The 22,162-nt window shown below is 39.6% G+C and overlaps 1 protein-coding gene across 10 annotated transcripts in view; it reads right to left on the reverse strand.

The window, feature by feature from the left end:
• LOC124879938 (sodium bicarbonate cotransporter 3-like) overlaps positions 1 to 21,349 on the reverse strand; it is a 65,049-nt gene extending 43,700 nt beyond the window's left edge. For 9 of the 10 annotated variants that reach the window (XM_047384786.1, XM_047384792.1, XM_047384791.1 and 6 more), the window contains exons 1-3: positions 21,217 to 21,349; positions 3,362 to 3,443; positions 989 to 1,138 (exon numbers count right to left, since the gene is read on the reverse strand). In XM_047384786.1, coding sequence (XP_047240742.1) covers positions 989 to 1,138; positions 3,362 to 3,443; positions 21,217 to 21,258 — 274 coding nt within the window. In that variant the 5' untranslated portion in view covers positions 21,259 to 21,349. Of the gene's footprint in view, positions 1 to 988; positions 1,139 to 3,361; positions 3,444 to 14,755; positions 14,948 to 21,216 lie in introns of those variants that run through there. The other variant, XM_047384784.1, reaches the window with a different exon arrangement.
• Positions 21,350 to 22,162: the final 813 nt, after the last annotated feature.

Consider the following 22,162-nt stretch of genomic DNA (forward strand, 5'->3'; position numbering starts at 1 on the left):
TTTTCCAAAAAACAGGAAAATACATGGTTCTCAGCTTGTATTGCTTGTTTGATGTCATTCCCAGAAAAAGGTTCTAACTTTAGAGGTAAACAGAACACAGCATAAGCAGCCAGTTTATTTGTATTGACCAAACAAGTATCAATATTTCTTCTACGCACCACTAAAATCAGTCTAAGTATCACTAGTGGTACTTGTACCACTAGTGATACTAAGAGAAGAGAGAACCATTAGTGTGTATTTCATAAAACAAATTAAAGATTTGTTGTAACTCAAGAAAGGAAAGATTTGTTCCAAATGATGCCCATAAAGACTTCAGACTTAAAAATAAGGCTATAAAACAGAACTTTCAGAATACCACAAACCGCTAGTCAGTAACTGAAAGTCATAAAATTTGTGTGCTACCAAAACAATTTGAAAGACAGTGACAATAAATCTGCATTAAATCTCTATCAGTATAAAGCTAAATTTTACTTAAAATTACAGTGTTCAAACAGTAAACATCAGCCGATGTGATAAAATACTGTGGTAGTAACTTGGGTTTTTATTAAGCATCTCTTCATAGAGTTAAACTTTTATTTGTTGGTTTTTAAATCTTGCAGCTCTGCGGCACAGCCACTTTCCTCAGTAGGTGCCTTAGGTAAAACAAGAGTCATGTATTACTAATTAAAAGTTCCTAAAAATGCTGATCAACATAGAAAAGGAAAGTAAAAATTTAATGCACTTATTTTAGGAACAATTATTTCTTATTATATTATTATTATATTGTGTAAATTCATTTACTGTGCACTAGATATACAGAATATGAAGGTGATCAAATGGTTGATTTACTAGTTTTTGACCTGAAGGGTCCATGAATAAATCATTTTGGTGGAGCTAGAGTATTTTGCACTATACATTTAGTAGAGTGAATCTTTAGTAGATTAAACAGTAGTATAGCCTTGAAAAATGCACTGTTGATCTGGTGTCATGAATTAAAACAGAGTCAAACCATAACTGGGGGATTCTCTTCCATCTTCCTTTCCTTCCTCACAGTCTCTGTCCTTCTTCTTCCGGTGATGTCTGCGTTCTCTGTGGCGGTGTCGCCGTTTGCTCCCCCTTCCGAGTGGAACGTGGACCCCTACGTAGACTGCTCTGTGACCTGGGTAAGAAAGGACCCATTCTTTAATAAAGGTCTCTTACACAAAACCAACTTTGTTTTTGGCTGTTTCAAAAATGTACTGAGGCAAGCATGTTAGGTACCTTGACTTCCCATCAATTCCAAGAGCAAAATATTTTATTCAGTCATAGCAACCAAATAAAAGTATAAAAAATAAATCAACTACATTGTTTAATTATTCTTAAAAGGTCAAAAAACTACAGTGAAAACATTAACATCCCAAATTAAGGGTATTAACTTTACTTAAGTTTTAAAAATCGTAAACCCTAAGATAAAAGATAAAGATAGTGTCACGACTCGAAGAACAGCCAATGGAATCACTGACGCACAACACTAAATAAAAGAGAGCATTTCTTGGGAAAGCTTGACTTAATCTACTCGAAGGAAACCAGAGTACAACATTTAACATTTGCTCTTAGTTTTTTCCCCCCCAGTGTTTTGTCTGCTTCTCCTCAATATTGTTACTGCCACAAAGGACCTGCGTTCCTACATAAAATGCCCTATTTTCACCCAACACACTCTGCAATATCCAATTTTTACAGATGAGTCATCCCTCTTTGTATTGACGGAAAACCCAGAAGAAGTGACACCAATATGTAGCATGTAGAAAAAAAAACTAAGACGATAAGGGGAATATGGGTAAAATAAATGATGAGAAATAGCAACGGAGGACAGAGAGGTAGATTAAACCACCAAGGCAATAATCAATTAAATTGTCATCTACGCTTCACATGTGGCCTCTAAGACAATATCTTTTACCGGATTAGTTAACGCTTGATGCAGAAGAAATTGAATTCAAAGTTGAAAAGAAAAGAAATGAGATATATTGTTGAGAATAAAATTATACTTTAAATCACTAATGGCATGGCATTTGAAAAATGGGTGTGCACCATTAACACTTGCCATGAAATCCTATACAGTTTAGGTAATGACTTCCGACCAGAGGCTCTTACTTCGCTGAAAAAAAAGTATGGTTTGTATACCAAAAACTCATTTCAACAGGAAATTAGAGCCATTACACTTTCCATATGGATAGGGACACATTACTGATGATTCCATCCTTTCCACTGCTTAATGGTTTTTAAGACTCTTGAGAGCAATAAAGCTTAAACTCAGTTTTTTTCCTATTGAATAACAGCGTGTTATTTTTTTTTTTTACAAATGGAACTTGATTAGACTTTGCTGAGTTTTAAAATTGTTTTTCATTCTTCTCAAAAAACATACTAAAACAATTATGTAATTTATAAAATGTTTTCCCAAAAACTATTTTTGTGTTTTTATCAGCTATAAGCCATGAAGATCCAAATTACCAAAACTCGACGTGCATTGAATCTAAAAAATAATGTTTTGGCTTTCGGAATCGAATTTCTGAAATAAATGTACTTTTTAATATTATTCTAATTTATTGAGATTCACCATTACACTACTGAATTTCCACAAGTGAAACTCAAATGTCACAGCAAAGAACCAATATTAGTGTTACTTAGTATCACAATAAAGTATGCAGACGTTCTGTCTACATTAAGATCCCACACCTCAGCATGCTGAATGCTTGATGGGTCCGACGTCCCTACACATTTAAAACTCTATTTCTATTAATTCAGCTAAAACTTGGGAGCACTTATAGATTCTAAGTGTGGGGAAAAAATAACATGTAACTAATGCTGTATCTTTTACATCATTTACTCCAATGCACATACATTATACAAAACCAGGTTGTATCATAATTCACACACTTATTAAAAAAGAATTAAACTTTCAAAAACACACTTCATCTCTTTACATTTAAACCCGCATAAAGTATATTTAGATTAGCCGTCATACGTAGTAAAATAAATAGTAAATGCGCAGCCATTGCTATCACAGATTGGTGGTTAGCTGTACAACAATCTGCTGATTTTCAGTCATGAAAGTATTTGTCTGAGGATTTTTCTTTTAATTCGGAACTTTCATGTTGACTAGTTTTGTTTACAACTATTTAATAAATGTTATGTATATAAAGATGAGCATAGTTAAAAAAAAAACTATAAAAAAGTATATCAGGCTGCTTTGGATCATGTAATCAGAACTGGGACTGGTTCATTTAACTCTGGGTAGCAGAAATAGTTTTGATCAAATAAGCAATTTTTTTGGACTCATTACTTAAAACAAAATTAAAAAACAACCTTAGCTAGACTAATTTTAGTTTAATAGCTTTGTACTTACTTTCCAAATCTTCTGTCTCATAGTTTGAAAGAGTGGTGAAGCTGGTCTTTCCATGGTCAACTATTGCCTCCTCATCTAGACCCTGAAAACATTGATAAACAAACGAGACAAGAAAATAAAAGTATTAAAGTTTAGTACTGGAATTACTGAACTCTTCAACAGCATTTTACATTAGGTCCCTTGCAGTTTTTAAATACTTTGAGAAAAAGATAAAAACAGTCAATAGTTTTGTTAAATGGGCTATAAAAAGCTGGTTTCAGTAAACGTCTTATATGCAACAGAAATAAAAGAAGGGGAAATCCCACTTAGATAAAGAAGGACAATAAATTAGGCATTTCAGTTTTCATTAAAATACACTCTATGATCAGTGGTAATATACTGGATGTGGCCGTCAATCACTTTCAGATATCGCAGACAGAAACTAACAGACAGCTTTTAAATAATTGAGCCCTTAACATTAAGTACAGTATGATGCAGCAAATTTTATGAGGCTTTATCTTTGGAAATGTTCCACAAACAAATTAGTCTGTATTGATGAAAATGTATTTCTTTTTATGACTCATGCTATAAAGGTTGTTTCAGAGCAACTCCAAGAGGTTGACCATTTTCAAAAAATGCACCCTAATTTCACCGGCATAAAACACTAATGATTTATGGGCTTCAGTTAGGGATACATACAACTCTTGTGACTCATAGCAGCAAATATACACACCCCAGGCAATCAAATTAAAGATTCAGACTATTATAAATAGACATATACACATTTAACACACATCCCTAAGCCTTCCATTGAAGTTCTGTTTTGAAACCAAAAACGAGCATTATAAAACATTAAAAGCATAAAAAAGAAACACACGGAAAAAGAGGCATAAATCAAAACCTTACCAAACATGATGCAAGTCCAAACTCTTACTTAAAACATTCTCCAAATTCTTTTTCCTTTCTGACTGAATATTTCAGACTAAAGGAAAAAAATGCAGTTTGTAGCTGCAGATAAATATATCTCGAAAAGATATATTTATTTTTAGATACATCCAGAAATACAGTTCAATAAAAATCAAAAGGAAAATGCACCTTCTTTCAAAGTCAATGGATAATGTAAAAAGAACAAACCCAAACACAGCGTATAATCTACAACAGAAAATGTTTGCAAGTTTGTTGCAATGTCCTAGTTAAAGTCCAGACTTCAACCCAATCGAAATTCAGTGATATTTGTTGACATAATGATAGAATGTGCAAAAATCAATGTGTTCACATTCACTGAATTTTCAGACCTACTAAGGGAAATTTCAAGTTTAACATTCACTAAAACTTGTTGCACACTACAGATTTGTGAGAAGTAATTCTGCTAATTTTTACAGAACCACAAAGGTACACAAATTGGACTACATTGTCAAGGTGTGTCACCTTTTGGACTCTGTGTTGGTTTTGTGTTATGATTTCTTCTCAGTTATTTTGAGTGTTAGGTTGTGTTTCTCTCCCTCCTCGTTCATAGCTCCTTTAGTTAGTGTTATCCTTCTTAGTTATGACGTAGTATGGTTTTCTCTTTGTTGTCATTTCTGCTATTATGATTATTAAATATTGTGCTCTGTTTATCTTATTTCTCCAGCCCCTCTGGTTAGGTTGTGTTTACTTATTGTGTACATTTTGTTTGTTTACATCCTAGTCCTCATGTTCTCTGCTTCCCTTCCTGTCAGTTCAGTCTGTGTGGTGTTAGGTTTCGTTACTCTGTAATCTGGTTTGCTTTATGGGTTCCTTGTTCGTTCTCAGGTAATGTTTCTTATGTTCCCTCTAGTTTCTCGGTTCTTGATTATTCTTTACTCTCATGCTTCATGTGGTTATAGCTTCGTTTCGGTATTGTTTATTAGTCCTTCATCATGTTTTAATCTATGTATTGTTTTCATCTGTTCCCTCTGCCTCCCTCTGCCTCCATGTCTCACCTGTTCCCTGTTTCCCTGATTACCTGCCCTATTGTTTCATGTTCACCCTTGTCCCTATTTAAGTCTGTCTTCGTCCTTTGTTCCACGTGGTGTCGTCATGTCCTTTTGTCACGTCTTCCACGTCTCGTTGGAGCCTTTGGATTTACCCTTATTTGGATCCTGTTTTCAATGCCTGTATCTGGACAGTTTTGTTACCCTGCACTCGCCTGCAAGTAAGCTGACTGAAAATTAAAAAAGGAGTTTTCCCACTGATCCCACTCTGCTTTCTCCGTACTTGTCTGCCTCTGGTCCACCACAAGAAAACGCATTATGACATACATATAAGGTGATGGGATTGGCTTGTCTACATAATCAACTAAATGTGATATTTTAAGATGAGACACAAAAATCTTATTTTAGACAAACATTTTTATAGGACACATAAATACCCAAGGGGGTAAGCTAATATTGACTACAGCTGCCAGGTTGATGCTATTTTATATTCTACTTACTTATTTTACTTGTAGTTCACATATAATTCTATATTCTAAGTGTAATAATGTATTTAAATAAATAATCTCCAGTCTCTTTATGGCATTAAGACTAATACAAGCCCCTTTCTGTCCTGAGAAATAATTTTAAAAAAACACTAGCAACTAGCAAAAACACAACCAAGAAGGCATCTTTTCTTTTACTACATCCAGTGAATCACATGGAGACACTGCTGCTGAACACATGAGGACACAAAAGGTGATGACGGCCTAATATTGGTTGGATACATGATACTGGAACATCAGGGCCTTTTGTTCCTTTAACATGCCAGTTACCTCTTTCATTTGCATGGAAAACATGTTGCTACTTTATCCTCAAGCTTCTTAAAATACCTCCCCACCAAAATATGTGTATTTTACAGTACCTATTTGTATGGTAAATTCAAGATTCATGCTTTACTTGCATGTTGTCCTCATGGCAGCTTAGCAAGCTATAAGCGCTTGTTAGACTACTTGGTTCCCTCCGCCCGACGTTTCTTGGAACAATCTAAGAACACGTGAGGAAACCTGTCACATAGCTTTGTCAAAAATAAACACTACTCTATCTAGCACAGCCCCTGAGGCAAAAGGTTGGGGAGAGTTAGATTGCTTCTGTTGTTAGACCACAGCTGTGCTTTGTGGGCATAAATGGCTAACGTCACTGGGGGAGGCTTGAAGGAGGGAGGAATTGAGTAAGATGAATACAGGACTGTTGACAGAACACAGATGTGTGGAACTGCAGCATAAAAACGTCTGGCCTGTTATTAACAACTGTGTGCATCCATGGAACATATATGCACCTACAGTTTAAGCCAGATATTTAATTCACGTTTTGTTTCTTACTGTGACATTAAATCTGAGTAAACTTTTCCTGTTTTAGGTCAGTTAGGATTAACAACTTTATTTCTATTTGCTAAATGTGAAAATTGTTTGATAACTTTCTTCTAATGACCTTCACAAGGTTCATCTTTGGGTACAATTTCCAGATGCCTTAAGGTGCCACGTTTGTCTTTTCCAACAATTATATGGAACTAATAAGAGCAAGGTAATGTCCAACCATTATACCATTTAGGAACAAGACTGGTCCAGCGTTGCAGAGATGAACTTGTTTTTATACTATATGTATGCATCAACCCAAGAACAAAGGCAAAAAATTATGTAAAGATGCTGATTGAAGCTGTAATACTGTTATTATTAATAGTGAAGCGCGTTCTGTGCTGACATGGTTGAAAGGCCACTCAGTGAGGAAGAAACCGTTACTCCAGAAACACCATGAAGAAGCAAGATTACAGTTTACAAATGCACTCAGGGACAAAAGACCATAATTTTTGGAGACATATCCTGTGATCTGGTGAAACTAAAATGAAGGTGTAGTTTTATTTAATATCACTTCATTTGGAGGAAGAAGGAAAACCTTGCAAGCGTGAGAACACCATCTCAACTCAGAAGCATGGAAGATCACAGGTCCTGTTGTTACTGTTACAGTGGATACCATATGAGGATTCTGTCAGTTTATGTGCTTGAAAAACCAACGGGTAGGGCTTTAGGCATAACAAAGTACAATTCACATGATTGTTAAAGAGTAAAGAAGCTGTGACCAGTTTTTCAGCAGGAAACCACTTTGTGTCATATCCGAGGTTAGTACAGGACCCAAGCTGACAGACTGACTATGGCAAAGGAAGTTAAACTTGACACAAAGAAACTACAAACCAAGGGCAGAAAGAGTAACGCTTAAAGAAACAAATCCAAATGCACAAAGGACAGAACACAAGAATAAACTAAGAAACTAAACACGAAAGAATGAACTAATATGGCAACATCCTTCTGGCAATGATGAACACAGAGAAATTAACTAAGTATGGCAAGACCTTTTAACCAATAATAAAGAACTCAACGCAAATGAAAACCAAAAGCCAAACACCCAAAGATCATAACACTTCATGAAACATTGCAATATAAGCTTACACAATTATATTTAAAGTATGACAAAGACAGCATTATGACCATGTTAAATGGTTTACATTTTATGCTTAGGTTGCTTCAGGGGAAGATGTTTATGTATGAATATGCAGGTGGTTCTAATCAAACTATGAAGATAAATTATCCTTAAACTTCTTTATATACAAACCAAAAGGAATGAAGACTGTCTTATAATTTTTTATTATTTTTAGAATTAAAAAGTTAAATCAGACTGCGCAGCATATTTTAACAGCAAAATACATGCGCACAAGACAAAGACAGCAGGAAAATAGACAAATAAATACAGCGACAGAAAAATGTAGCTTATAGAATAACAAATATCTTTATTTTATTTAAACACCTACAAAAAATTTTTTCAGAAAATGATTTTGTACATTAACTATAGCTGTGTCCGGGTTTGTGTAGCAAAGGACCCCGGATTGCAGACGGACAGGCAGCATGACGGTAGGTGAAATGATTTAATGAACAAAAAAACTTACTTCAGAGGGTGATGGCAAAAACAGACATGGGCCCTCAAGGGCGGACCAGACACCCCAAGAGTCCAAAAAAACCAAAAACAACCCGAACAGGGCAGGCGGAGGGGGTCTCGGCAGGAGGGCCAGAGACAAAAACCAAAACAAAGTTCAGGCGGGCGACCAGGACGTCGTCCCACGCAGGCACAAAGTTTAGGCGGGCGACCAGGACGTTGCCCCGCGCAGGCACAAAGGTCAGGAGGAAGGTGAAGACAAGGAGGTCAGCAGGGACGTAGAGACCTTGGTGGCCAGCGACGAAGGAACTGACGGTCTGGAGGACTCTGGAGGTCGGCCGAGCAGAATAGAGGACCCTCAGTCTGGAGGTCGGCCGAGCAGAGTAGAGGACCCTCCAGAAACTCGGTGGAACTCCGGAGCCTTGGAGTCAGGTCTGGAGCCAGGCTTGGTGTCAGGCTTGGAGTCAGACTTGGACTTCACGGTGCCTGGCGATCCCTTAGAGGCTGAAGCAGAGTCTGGGGGTCCCTCGGAGGCCAGAACGAGGACAAGCTGCTCCTTGAACCCCTCAGAGACAGGATCCGGCGGCGCTTCTTCCTCGAACCCCTCGTCTCTGGGTTCAGAGGCCAAGATGAGGACGAGCTGCTCCTTGAACCCCTCAGAGACAGGATCCGGCATAGCTTCCTCCTCGAACCCCTCGTTTCTGGGTTCAGATGCCAAGACGAGGGCGAGCTCCTTCTCGAACCGCTCAGGAACAGGGTCAGGTGGCGGTTCGTCCTCAAACCCCTCGTCTCTGGTTTCAGACGCCAGGATGAGAACTAATCTCTCCTTGAACCCCTGGAGGGCCTTCAGACCAGGAGCAGGAGCTGAGGCGTCGCCGAGACCCTCGGTGGCATGCGCAGGAGCTGAGGCGTTGCCAAGACCCTCAGTGGCGTGCGCAGGAGCTGAAGCGTCGCCGAGACCCTCAGTGGCGTGCGCAAGAGCTGAGGCATCGCCGAGACCCTCAGAGACTTGAGCAGGAGCTGAGGCGTCAGCCAGACCCTCATTGGCTTGAGCAGGAGCTGAGGTGTTGCTGAGTCCCTCAGTGGCGTGGGCAGGAACTGAAGCGTCGCCGAGACCCTCAGTGGTGTGCGCAGGAGCCAATACGTTACCGAGACCCTCAGTGGTGTGCATAAGAGCTGAGGCATCGCCGAGACCCTCAAAGACTTGAGCAGGAGCTGAGGCGTCAGCCAGACCCTCAGTGACTTGAGCAGGAGCTGTGGCATCGCCGAGACCCTCAGTGGCGTGCACAGGAGCTCAGGCATCGCCGAGACCCCCGATGACTTGAACCGAGGCATCACCGGGACCCCGATGACTTGAGCCGAGGCGTCCCTCTTACAACGTCCTCTGCGGCGTGTGGAGGAGGTTGAGGCAGACTTGGGCTGTACAATGGTGGCGCTCTGGAGACATGACGTGGACTGAGCTGCAGCACCGCTCTGAAGACCTGACGTGGGCTGGACTGCAGCAGCGTTCTGAAGACCTGACGTGGACTGAGCTGCAGCAGCTCTCTGGAGACTTGGAGAGGATGGAGGTGGGCAACAGTAAAACTGCCTTATTGCTGTCCGGTAATCCTCCTCCATCTGCCTGATTTCCTCCATAAGCTCTGGAGAGGAATACAGGAGACTGGTCCTCCTGAAGCTCTTAATTTGGCGAGCAAAAAACCTTAACCGCTCCTCCAGCTCGTCTGGCGTCGCCACAAAATCTTGGGCTGGAGAGTGTGAAGACAGCTTGGGCAGAGGTGCAGCGAGCCTGGGAGACGGTGCCGTGGCAGACGAAGATGCGGGAATACTTGCTGTAGCCTTCACGTCAGCTGGCAGGGAAACCACCGCTTCGGACGTCACAGCAGCGGCCATGGGAGACTCCTCCTCGCCGGCTGAAAGGCAGGGAAAGGCTCCACGCCGGCGTTTTCTGCGGCGGGAGAAAGATGCCGGCTTTGCTGCCGGATCAGGGCGCGCAACCAGGGAAGAAGGTGGAGAAGGTCGCTAAACCGCCTCACGCTCCATCTGCTCCAGCAGCAGTGGAGAGGGCAGAACCTCCAGATCGGCCGGTAGATGTCTCATTGCCTCCTCCATCTGCTGCTGAACCCAGCGATCCCTGGCGCTCTCCTGCCTTCCGTCCGCGAGGTCCAAGTTAGGCGGAAACATTCTGTCAGGGTTTGTGAAGCGGAGGACCCCGGAATGCAGACGGACAGGCAGCATGACGGTAGGTGAAATGATTTAATGAACAAAAAAACTTACTTCAGAGGGTGATGGCAAAAACAGACATGGGCAGGCTGGCAAGACAGGCTTGGCATGAGCAAAAGGACAAGACATGAACAGAGTGAGTGAATGATCCAAAATGTTTCCGTGAGGAATAAACAGAACAGATGTGTATATATAGAATAAGAGCCAGGTGAAACGAGGAGACTGAATGCTAGGTGCAGGTGAACCAAATGAAGTTAATTGACAGACAGGAGAGAACACAATGTGACTGGAGCAAAACAGAAATTCAAGGATATAAAGAAATAGAAACATGAAACTAAAGCATAATCAGATCCAAAAACCTAACTTGACAAAACATGAACTAGAAGATAAAAACTAAAGCATGACCAGGAAAATAATAAACAGAAGCATGATTCAAAACCTTAACTGTGATAAATATAAAAACCCGCAACCAAAAACCAAACAACTCCAAATCATAACACGCTGAGTAGGTCAGTACTTTAAATATCAAAAACTCTTAATCCACTTAATCCACTGATTATTTGAATAATCAGATATACAGGTGCTACGCCAGTGATTCCCAATCAATTTATTATGAATTTTAAATACTGTTAAGATGAGATCCGTTGTGATAAATTCACAGCTTCCTCACTCCTGTCTTTCTGATACATGCTTTCAGCTTTTAATGTAACCTTAAGCATCATGAACACTGTGATCGATGACAGGTGTGAGCATTTATCGTTGGGCAATAAAACGATTTAAATAATTTATTGGGAAACAGAAAATGTCAATAACAATGAAAAAAGTAGGCTTAAAGATTCAATAAGACAGACAATACATTAGAGATAACAGGCATTACTTAGGACCAAAGATGCAGAAGAACTTGCCAGCAGTTGTGTGAAGTTTATTTGCATTATTTTCTGGTTGTACTCAAGATATATTTGCACTTTAAAACAATACTGCAAATGGGATTTGTACATAAATATATTGCAAGTTGAGGAAGTGTCATTATTAATCCATAAAGTGTTCAGTGTTCAGTTTATGGCAATTTTATAATAAATCTCATTAGTAATTAATAATGTTTTATTACGTATTTTAATTTAATATTTGATAAATCAGATACAATCTTAGAAACAAGACTTTTAATTTGAAGGGTACTGCAATTATCAACATCCTTCAATACAGACTTATTTGTCCATATACTGGCATGCAAAGTGTACTCGTACTTGTACTTGTCGTACTAGTTATATTTATATTTTATATTTATATTTTAACTACTCATGTAGTTAAAATATATTAGCCACCAATGAATGCATTCCAAACTTTCCATTGTGAAAATATAATTGCGCAAACTGCTAACAAATTATTTTTGATATATTGTGCATAAGAGCAGTGCCTACCTTTAATGGTGCATGCTCTTCAGCACGGGCATTTACCAGTTCACCACAAAAGACCAATAGGGTTATTTATTATTTCAGCAACTTCAGTTGCTGAAATAATAAATACATTTAGATTTAGTACATTTAATCTGAATCTGTCCTAATTCAAAGCTTAGCTTGCTACAGTATATCAAAATGTTTTAGTCTTCAACAGCTGGTTTGCCATAAAAGCCAGCTGTGGCCTTGCCTCAATTATTGTCGCTATGAGCATCCCTCAGTCATGTTCTACAGCTTTAATGTGCTTTTTTACAGTGTGTACCATGTTTTCAAGCAATAACAGGTTCAGCCTGAAGGAAAGTTATTATAGTGTACGCTTAAATGACTGGAACCATTAAGAGCCGCTACCTAATAGCCATTACAACAAAAACAGCAACAATAGAAACAAGAATGCAAAGAATTTCTCTACTGTGATAAAAATAAAGACAAGTTAAGAGCAACAAATATCACACTTAAAGAGGCAATGCCAATGTTAAGCAAATTAACTATAAAATGTACTTTTTAAAGAGCCATGTTAACCTCACTTTTATTAACATGTTTGCATGGGTGGAAAATATCTTCATAGCTGCCAAACAGGCAGAGAAATGAGCAACTAGCCACTCAACATGCCAACACAACGGATTCCCTCTTTGCCAGCCTTGCAGTAACTGGGAACTGATCCAATCAACAGAGAGTAACGTAACAGATGTGCTTCATAGTGGGAGAGATCTTTTTTTTTAATTACAGTCAAAGCTCAAATGAATGCCAAATGAAATATTTCCATTACAAATGATAATAATTAGAATCATTTGAAGCCATTAATGTCAAATTATAACATCGTGCCTGGAAATCAAACACTAAAAATATTAATAACTAAAAGCAGTATACATCGTAAACCAAGCCAGGGTAAGTATTTTCAATGCAGATACTGTAACATATAACATGTATGAACAGAGATGCACCAAGACTCTGTGACAAAAATTAGATGATATTTAGCTTGACTAGCCCTGACCAACGATCAGCTAGTCAAAAAATATGTTCTGATTATTAAACACGCTATACCTAACATGAATAACTCTGACCTTAATATTCTGTGAAAAAGTATTCAACCCCCTACAGATTTCTCTTTTCACATTTGGTTACAGTTAACTGGTTCAGATCATAAAACAAATTTTAATATAAGTCAAAGTTAACCCGAGTAACAATAAAAAGCCGTTTTCAAATAAGTATTTCATTTATAAAGGGGAAAAAGCTATCCAAACCAACCTGGCAACATGGGAAAGAGGATGCTAAGACACATTCCCCACCCACCAATCCAAAAGTATGTCTACGAATCTGGGACTCCAGTAAACCACAGTGAGACCCATTAGAAATTGAGAAAACCTGGAACAGTGGTGGACCCTCTCAGGAGTGGCCGACCAACCAAACTTATTCCAGGAGAACATCAATGACTTACCCAGGAGGTCACAAGAGACCCAGAAGAACATCCAAAGCACTGCAGGCCTCACTTGTCTCTTTAACGCCACTGATCCTGATTAATAGAGAAAAAGAGACTGGACAAAAAGGGCTCCCATAGGGGAGTTCTAGGTCAAAAAACTACTGCTGACAACAGTTTAACATGTTGGTGGTTATGCAATGGTCTTGGGCTGCTCTTCTACTTCAGGACAACTGGTCAAAATTAATAGGTTTATTAATTTTGATCTCTAGCTGAAGGTCACCTTCTTGCCATCAGTTTTAAGAGCACTTGCGTTAAACAGCAACATAATGGCCCAAAGCAAATCAGGAAGTTCACCTGTGAATGGCTCCAAAATAAGAAAATTAAGGTTTTGCAATGGCCTAGTCAAATTACAACCTTATAACCAGTTTAGATGCAGAAGCATGACCTTAAATAGTCTATTCAGCTTGAAACCCCTCCAGTGAGGCTGAAGTAAAACAATTCTTCAAAGAAGAGTGGGACATAATTTCTCTCATGTGACGTAAAAGTCTCACTGCCATTAGTTCATAGAATGACAATAAATAATAAATTAAATTAAAATGTATTTACTCAGGTTTGTTTGATGATCCGTGTGAAAAAAAACAGGTGAAATTCGTAAGGGGTCAAATACTTATGCACAGCACTATATCTCCAAAACCTTAAGATCTGACGGTATTCAGCAGGTTTGGTCCAAACTACACAAACACAGAAAAAAACATTATAATGCCTTATCTACATAATGTCTCTAAAGTCCAGCGGTTTAATTATCTTTAATTATCCAAAAATCTGGGGTTACTTTATGTCAGCAATTTTGGATGGAGTAAAAAGTCTTTTTAGTTACCTTTCTGTGTTGAAATGTTATACTTCCTTAAAGCCCAATTCTGAAAGTCTAGGCTTATCAGTTTTTAAAATTTCAATTATTTTACCGTCAGTTAATGAACATCATTGCTACAGATAACAAGCTTTGTGTTTTGATTCTGTTACCTTGACAGAACCATTTTCTCACAGCTTGGCTTTTTCTTTCCTCGCTTCCTTCTTATTCAGCTCGTCCCGTTCTTTCAAGCAGCCATAACTGTCTCTGATAGCTTTTTTCTCGTTCATGTTGCTTTGGGCCATTAAAGGGCATATTAAAAATCATTCTGTTTCAAGAGCTATCATTTCTTCTGTCACAATACATGCATTCTTTTCTATTCTGGTCAAACGTAGCAACCTCCTGGCCCAATTCATTAGTGCACAACGGAAGAGAACCACAAGCTGACAAATTGCTATAAACACACGAGCGTTACAGCACACCTAGAGCCTGTGGGTTGTGCTCCAAGTGCAGAAAACGGATGCTGAGCACACAAACACAAATATTAAAGAGCAGACATACCGTGAGCACATGTTCCTCTTTGCTCTGCTCATCCATTTAGACCAAAACATCCGCAAAGCAGAAACAGTAGGGACGTAAACCAGTTCCCTCTCCGTGGCGGTTATGTGTGTTGTATGAGGGGAGGGGGGGGCGTCTGTGAGCCGAGCGTTAACAACGACAGTGTCACACTTGCCTGTTCTCTCTTCCTTTGCTCATCTCTTTATACAAGGGAGGGCGAGCTGCTTCAGAACACACAGTGCTCTGCTCTACCCCGTCAGCCCCTCTCCATGCACAGCAGCCAATCCCACCATGCCACCATGAATATTTCATTCACCCAGCCAACAGCTTATAAACACACACACATACACACTATCAGACGGAGGGCACACATTCACATTTGGAGGACATACAAGTCCTTAGCCGCTGAGGTATTCAGGTCAGAACTGAAGAGTCATCCCCCCCAACAAAGATAAATAGAAACATGCACAGGTGTTGGGTCGGTGCTCCTTGCAGTCTGCAGTGAATTAAAAAAGGGCAGATTGCTGTGAATTCATCAGGCTCCAAACGCCTTCGTTCCTTTGACTTTGACTCATACAATCCCAGCCAAAGCATCAAGGTTAGATGTGTCTTTCAACAAGTTCTAATAATCTAAAGAGCCCCCTATCTGTTTCCTGTATGCAACAAAATCTCTCACATAAGGAGGTCAAAAGAGCACATTTTTAAAATATGAGCAGTTTTTAGCTAGTTCATTTACTCATTTAAAGTGACCTCTCAATAAGTAACAGAAATAGCAACAGAAACACTGAACACATCATCTAAAATCAGCCTCGGTTAATGTCAACAAGACTTAGCCTAAAAGGGTTTTGAAGGATAAAGGTAAAACTAAATGTTAAATTGAAATGATGATCTTAATATACCTTTACATTAAACTCAGCAGAAAGAGTGACATCTACTGACTGAATCCACACAGAGTAGATCATCCAAATTTAAGTTAATTACACAGCCGGAGACAATGCAACTTTGACAAACCAATCCGTCCATCCTCCCTAAAAAGGCGCTGTATAAATTCAGTCACCATTTTTTCGATGTCATGTTTTAGCACTTAAAATTATCACTAAGACATAGGGAGTCTGGGGTTTTCTGCAATGTCTCTGTTCTCTGTATAGTCACGCTTTAGGGTTGCGTGGGACTTCTACTCCAGAAGGATTGGCAAATCTATTTAATGTTTTTTACTTGTAGATAATATTTCTCACTGCAGAATGATACTCTAGATTTTTCTCAAAAAAGACTTTCAACGCTTTCCAGACTAAGATGGATCTAAAATTGTTTCTCAGAGATCTTCCTCACCTGGCTGTTTGTTAACAACACCAAAATGTCTACTTTTATGAAGATGCTCACACTCGCAAATTATCATATAATCAAGTGCTAATTATCAGTACTGTTGCTAGTCCTTCCCTTAAGGAGGAAGATTTTCATACAAGTCTTCTGCTAACTGAATATTTTTTTGTTACATAAATAAAAGGGTTCCAACATGTTTCATGTAAAAATACCATACCTTTGCAGACTCAATTTTCCAGAAGTCTCAGTCTCTTACTTCATTTTAAGTAAGTAAGTAAGTAAGTAAGTGAACGAGCGAGCAAGGAAGGTAGGCAGGAAAGAAGGAAGCAAGAAAGCTAGCAAGGAAGGACACAAAATCTGACCATGATATAGGGAAAAAAGTAGGAGTGCACTGATTAATCGGCTGGCCGATCGATCTGCCCTGATTGTCTTAATTTTAGTAGATCGGTGATCAGCTGATACTTACATGTGAAACCGATCTTATCCACTGATCTTATATACTAATCTAACCTATTGTCCAAGTTTTGTTTCCTTTAAAATGTGAAAAATGGAAGACTAAAGCAATTGGAATGCTCTAAATGTTTCATTTATAATTGAGAGCACTGCCTCATGCAGTTAAAACAAGTTTGTATTGTTTCATGGGTATTGTTCAATGTTTTTGAATAAAATAAGATTGGAACTTTGAAGGTGTACAGTATTGTGACCTTATAACACCTGACAGTGTCAGTTATAAAAAAATTGGTATCAAAATCGGAATTGGCAGGTCGGGCTATTTAAAGACCAGTAATCAGCAAGAAACTGTAATCAGTGAACCACTAGAAAATAGCCTGGAAAAGAGCACATCAAAATAACCTTTAGTCATAATTACTGGATTTATTATTTCCAGAAAAATGCTAATGTATGGTCTCCATGATCTACGGATCTAGACATGTTATATTTACTAACACTGCCAGTAATTATGTAGAACAAGCATATGAAATGGTCTTAGTCTTCTTGCTAAACTAATACAATGACATTACACAAGAGAATAAATCCCACAGACTAATTGGAATACAGCACATACAGACTCTTTGTACTGTACCCAGTCTACGTTCTTTGAGTGTAAGTACTTTCAGAAAGAAGAGTGTGATCAAACCAATTAAAACTACTATAAGTCAAGAAATTATAACCCATGTTTTAATGATACAATGACTGAGCATATAAGCGTATAAGTTCATTTTTGGTTCGAGTTAAGTTGCCGTAATCCACAAGAGGTGTGCAGCAAGCTGTAGTGTTAATACGGTGTTGCTTCTGTGCCTGGGCACCTGGTGGTCACTAAGTCCACCATGAACTGCTCTGTATACCACAGTATTGTAGAGTCAAATATAAGACCATCTGTCTGACAGCTTAAGCTTGGCTCGAGTTGGGTCATGCAACAGGACAGTGATCTTAACCATGGCAACAAATCAGGATGTCTGAAAAAAGAAAATGATCAAAGTGCTGCAAAGAACCAGTGAGTCCAGATGTCAATTTCAAGACAAGAGGGTCAAAGTTTATCAGCAGCGCTGCAAAAGACAGATATGATCACAAAGAGAGATGAGTATGCTGAGCTTTTGCTGATACCGATATTGAATTATGGAGTGAACTTTGTGTTTCACTAGTTGTTTTTCAACGTGTAATGACAGTCTATGATGTCACTTTTGGTCGTCTGAGTCTGTTTTACCCAATTTGAAACTGGTACGAACTAGATTATTTTGATGCCCTGTTACATACAGGAGTTGGACAACGAAACTGAAACACCTGTCATTTTAGTGTGGGAGGTTTCATGGCTAAATTGGACCAGCCTGGTAGCCAGTCTTCATTGATTGCACATTGCACCAGTAAGAGCAGAGTGTGAAGGTTCAATTAGCAGGGTAAGAGCACAGTTTTGCTCAAAATATTGAAATACACACAACATTATGGGTGACATACCAGAGTTCAAAAGAGGACAAATTGTTGGTGAACGTCTTGCTGGCGCATCTGTGACTAAGACAGCAAGTCTTTGTGATGTATCAAGAGCCACGGTATCCAGGGTAACGTCAGCATACCACCAAGAAGGACGAACCACATCCAACAGGATTAACTGTGGATGCAAGAGGAAGCTGTCTGAAAGGGATGTTCGGGTGCTAACCCGGATTGTATCCAAAAAACATAAAACCACGGCTGCCCAAATCACGGCAGAATTAAATGTGCACCTCAACTCTCCTGTTTCTACTAGAAATGTCTGTCGGGAGCTCCGCAGGGTCAATATACACGGCCGGGCTGCTATAGCCAAACCTTTGGTCACTCATGCCAATGCCAAACGTCGGTTTCAATGGTGCAAGGAGCGCAAATCTTGGGCTGTGGACAATGTGAAACATGTATTGTTCTCTGATGAGTCCACCTTTACTGTTTTCCCCACATCTGGGAGAGTTACGGTGTGGAGAAGCCCCAAAGAAGCGTACCACCCAGACTGTTGCATGCCCAGAGTGAAGCATGGGGGTGGATCAGTGATGGTTTGGGCTGCCATATCATGGCATTCCCTTGGCCCAATACTTGTGCTAGATGGGCGTGTCACTGCCAAGGACTACCGAACCATTCTTGAGGACCATGTGCATCCAATGGTTCAAACATTGTATCCTGAAGGCGGTGCCGTGTATCAGGATGACAATGCACCAATACACACAGAAAGACTGGTGAAAGATTGGTTTGATGAACATGAAAGTGAAGTTGAACATCTCCCATGGCCTGCACAGTCACCAGATCTAAATATTATTGAGCCACTTTGGGGTGTTTTGGAGGAGCGAGTCAGGAAACGTTTTCCTCCACCAGTATCACGTAGTGACCTGGCCACTATCCTGCAAGAAGAATGGCTTAAAATCCCTCTGACCACTGTGCAGGACTTGTATATGTCATTCCCAAGACAAATTGATGCTGTATTGGCCGCAAAAGGAGGCCCTACACCATACTAATAAATTATTGTGGTCTAAAACCAGGTGTTTCAGTTTCATTGTCCAACCCCTGTAGCTGTTCTGTGATGTTTGTTAGAAAACACTAGTGAACAAACAGCATCATGAAGACTAAGAAATACACCAGATGGATCAGGGATAAAGTTGTAGAGAAGCTTAAAGCAGGGTTTAGTTATAAAATCCCAGGGTCTGAACGTTCCATAGAGAACTATTCAATCCATCATCTGAAAATTGAAAGTGTACGGCACAACTACAAACTTATGAAGCCATGACCATACATAGACCATAGACCGCTGGGGCAAGGGAAATAATAAACAAAGAAGCAGCCAAGAGGCTCAGTAACTCTAGAGGAGCTAACGAGATCCACGGCTCAGTGAACGGGTCAACAAGACAACTATTAATCGGATACTCTGCAAATCTGGTCTTTATGGAAGAGTGGGAAAAAAAAGGCTACTGTTCAATAAAAGTAATAAGAAGTCCTTTTTGCAGTTTGTCACAAGCCATAGGGGACATAGCAGACATGTGGAAGAAGGTGCTCTGGTCAAACCAAAACATAACTTCTGGAATACATGCAAAACACAATGGGTGGCAGACAACTGACACTGCATATCACTCTGAACACACCATCGCCTCCATAAAACATGGTGGTAGCAGGATTATGCTATGGGATGCTTACACAAGGAAGATTGTGTGCATTATGTGTGGTTTCTTCATCTTTTAAGTTAAAACCAAATAAAAAAACAGGGATTTGCACATCATCAATCTTTTCAGACCATTGGTTTATATTATCTGAGAACCCTCTGATCTAGAAAAATGACTGTTTATTGTCATTTTGTATCCTGTTTATTTTGCTTCTATAGCTCTGAAACAGTCTGGGCAAAATTGAAAAGCACTTATTTGAAATCTTAGAAGAGCTTATTCCATTTGAAGCATGTTTCTGAGGCCATGGTCAGCAAAATTACATTTTAAAGAACTCCTCTTTATCAGAACAAAAGCCCTGGTCAGAAAGAAAACTAAAAAGTAACAATATTCCCCTGTTTGAAACAGCATTCATGTTTATAAACATGCATATACAATCTAAATACTCCATTGATAGAATTGTACAATTGTAGAACAATGGTAAGTTCTTGGGGATTTAAATAAGCACAAGTGAATGTCTTGGGTGAATTACTGCCTGTGGGGGTCATGTGTCACACATGTAAGAAGTGCACTGCAATAATGCAACCCCTTGACTTTCCGGGAATTCATGCAAATGTATTTATACGCACATGCATACAGTAGGCCTACACATGCAGAAGAGCAGTGAACAACTCTACACCACCACTGATATCACACCATCATCATGCTCTTTAAACATAGCTCTGCAGCAAGCTTCTTTTTCTGGTCTTTATAACCCTGCATGGTGCGATGCTTTTCAACCTGTGTGAGAGTGACACCCAGCAGACAGGATGTGATTGTCTATTTCAACACACAAGTCACTGAATACGTCCCTGTAACTCATGTAAGGAGGGTCATGCTTTTCTGTTTGGTTTATTTGACCTTTGTAAGTTGTGTTATCTTTCACAGTAAAATCACCAGCAGTGGGTTATCTACAGAATACATCATAAAATGGGTCTCATTCGGTATGCAAAAGAGGCTGTAATTGTAACGACTCAGCTGTAGAACTTAATGGGACACATGACGTAAAGTAACGTGGCGTGTGAGCGGAAAATGCTTAAAGCGGTTAACTGTTAATCAGTCATTTACAAACAGATTTACAGACGCAACACGGGCTTATTAGACTACTAATGTTTTCATATCCTAAAGGTTTTTACAGTGAAGCTTATGTTCAGACTTACAAGAAGCACATCTTTTAAACTATAAGGGTATACTGATGTTTTAATAATAACGTTATAACGTATCATAATGAACCTTCAATTTAGCAACAACCCTCTAAACAAAGACATTAAGACGTAAAGGGACGAATATTTGCTATCTTTATTCAAATTTACATTTTAAAAGAGTCTAATAACCTTTACCATTTGTACGGAGAGTTACGAAAGGAAAGCCGGCTAACAATAGAAGTCACCGGGTGATAATCAAGCATCCCCTTTGACTTGTGCTTTTGCTTGGCAAACACAAAGAGCCGGACAAATACGATAATAAGCTAACATTCAGACGTCTTTTCCGGGTACTCACTCTGCTAAGGAGGGGGTTCATTTGTTCTCTGAAATCTTCCATGACTGCTGTCGTCAGTTGCTCAGCCCGACATCTGCTTTCAGTCACCGGTTGAAGTACAGTAAAGCGCCGGGGTCCACTTCCCTGAGCTCTGGTTCTGCGTTCTCCTAACTACAGCATAGAAACACGCCTCTAAAGTTGTTGACAGTGGCAGATAGCCAGTTAGCTTTCAGAACTGTATTCCCTCGACCAATCAGCTTGAAGAACGTAACAATAGGGCGGGATATATTTTTCTGTTGACTGAAATAAGTCCCAAGCGGGATTTTTGTGTGTATGGAAGAGATTTGTTTCTGCTGCTGTCAACAACTTTGCTCGTGTAGGGACGACTAATACAACAAGAAGGCACAATAAAAATTACAAGCACGCAATTCACATCACGAAGGTCCTAGAGAGACTCCTGTTGGCCCACCTGAGTAAGCAAACAATAAACTATCAGGACCCCCTTCAGTTTGCTTATCGCTGTGGAGTTGGAGTTGAAGATGCCATCAAACACCTGCTTCAACAAACCCACTGTCATCTGGACAAAGCCAGCAGCACTATGAGGATCATGTTCTTTGATTTCTCCAGAACATTTAACACAATCCAACCTGATTTGCTTTGTCAGAAACTCCAGAAGACTCAGGTTGAGGCCTCAACAATCTCCTGGATCAAAGACTACCTGACAATCAGACCACAGAATGTGAGACTGAAGGGTTGTGAGTCTAACCAGGTAGTCAGCAGCACAGGAGCACCACAGGGGACGGTACTCTCACCATTCCTTTTCACTCTGAACACCTCAGACTTCCAGTACAAGACAGACTCCTGTCATCTACAGAAATACTCGGATGATTCTGCAGTCGTGGGGTGGATCAGAGATGGACAAGAAGCTGAGTACAGGAAGGTGGTGGACCGCTTTGTGGCATGGTGT

This window comes from Girardinichthys multiradiatus, chromosome 13, assembly GCF_021462225.1.
Source record: "Girardinichthys multiradiatus isolate DD_20200921_A chromosome 13, DD_fGirMul_XY1, whole genome shotgun sequence".
NCBI classification, from domain to species: Eukaryota; Metazoa; Chordata; class Actinopteri; order Cyprinodontiformes; family Goodeidae; genus Girardinichthys; species Girardinichthys multiradiatus.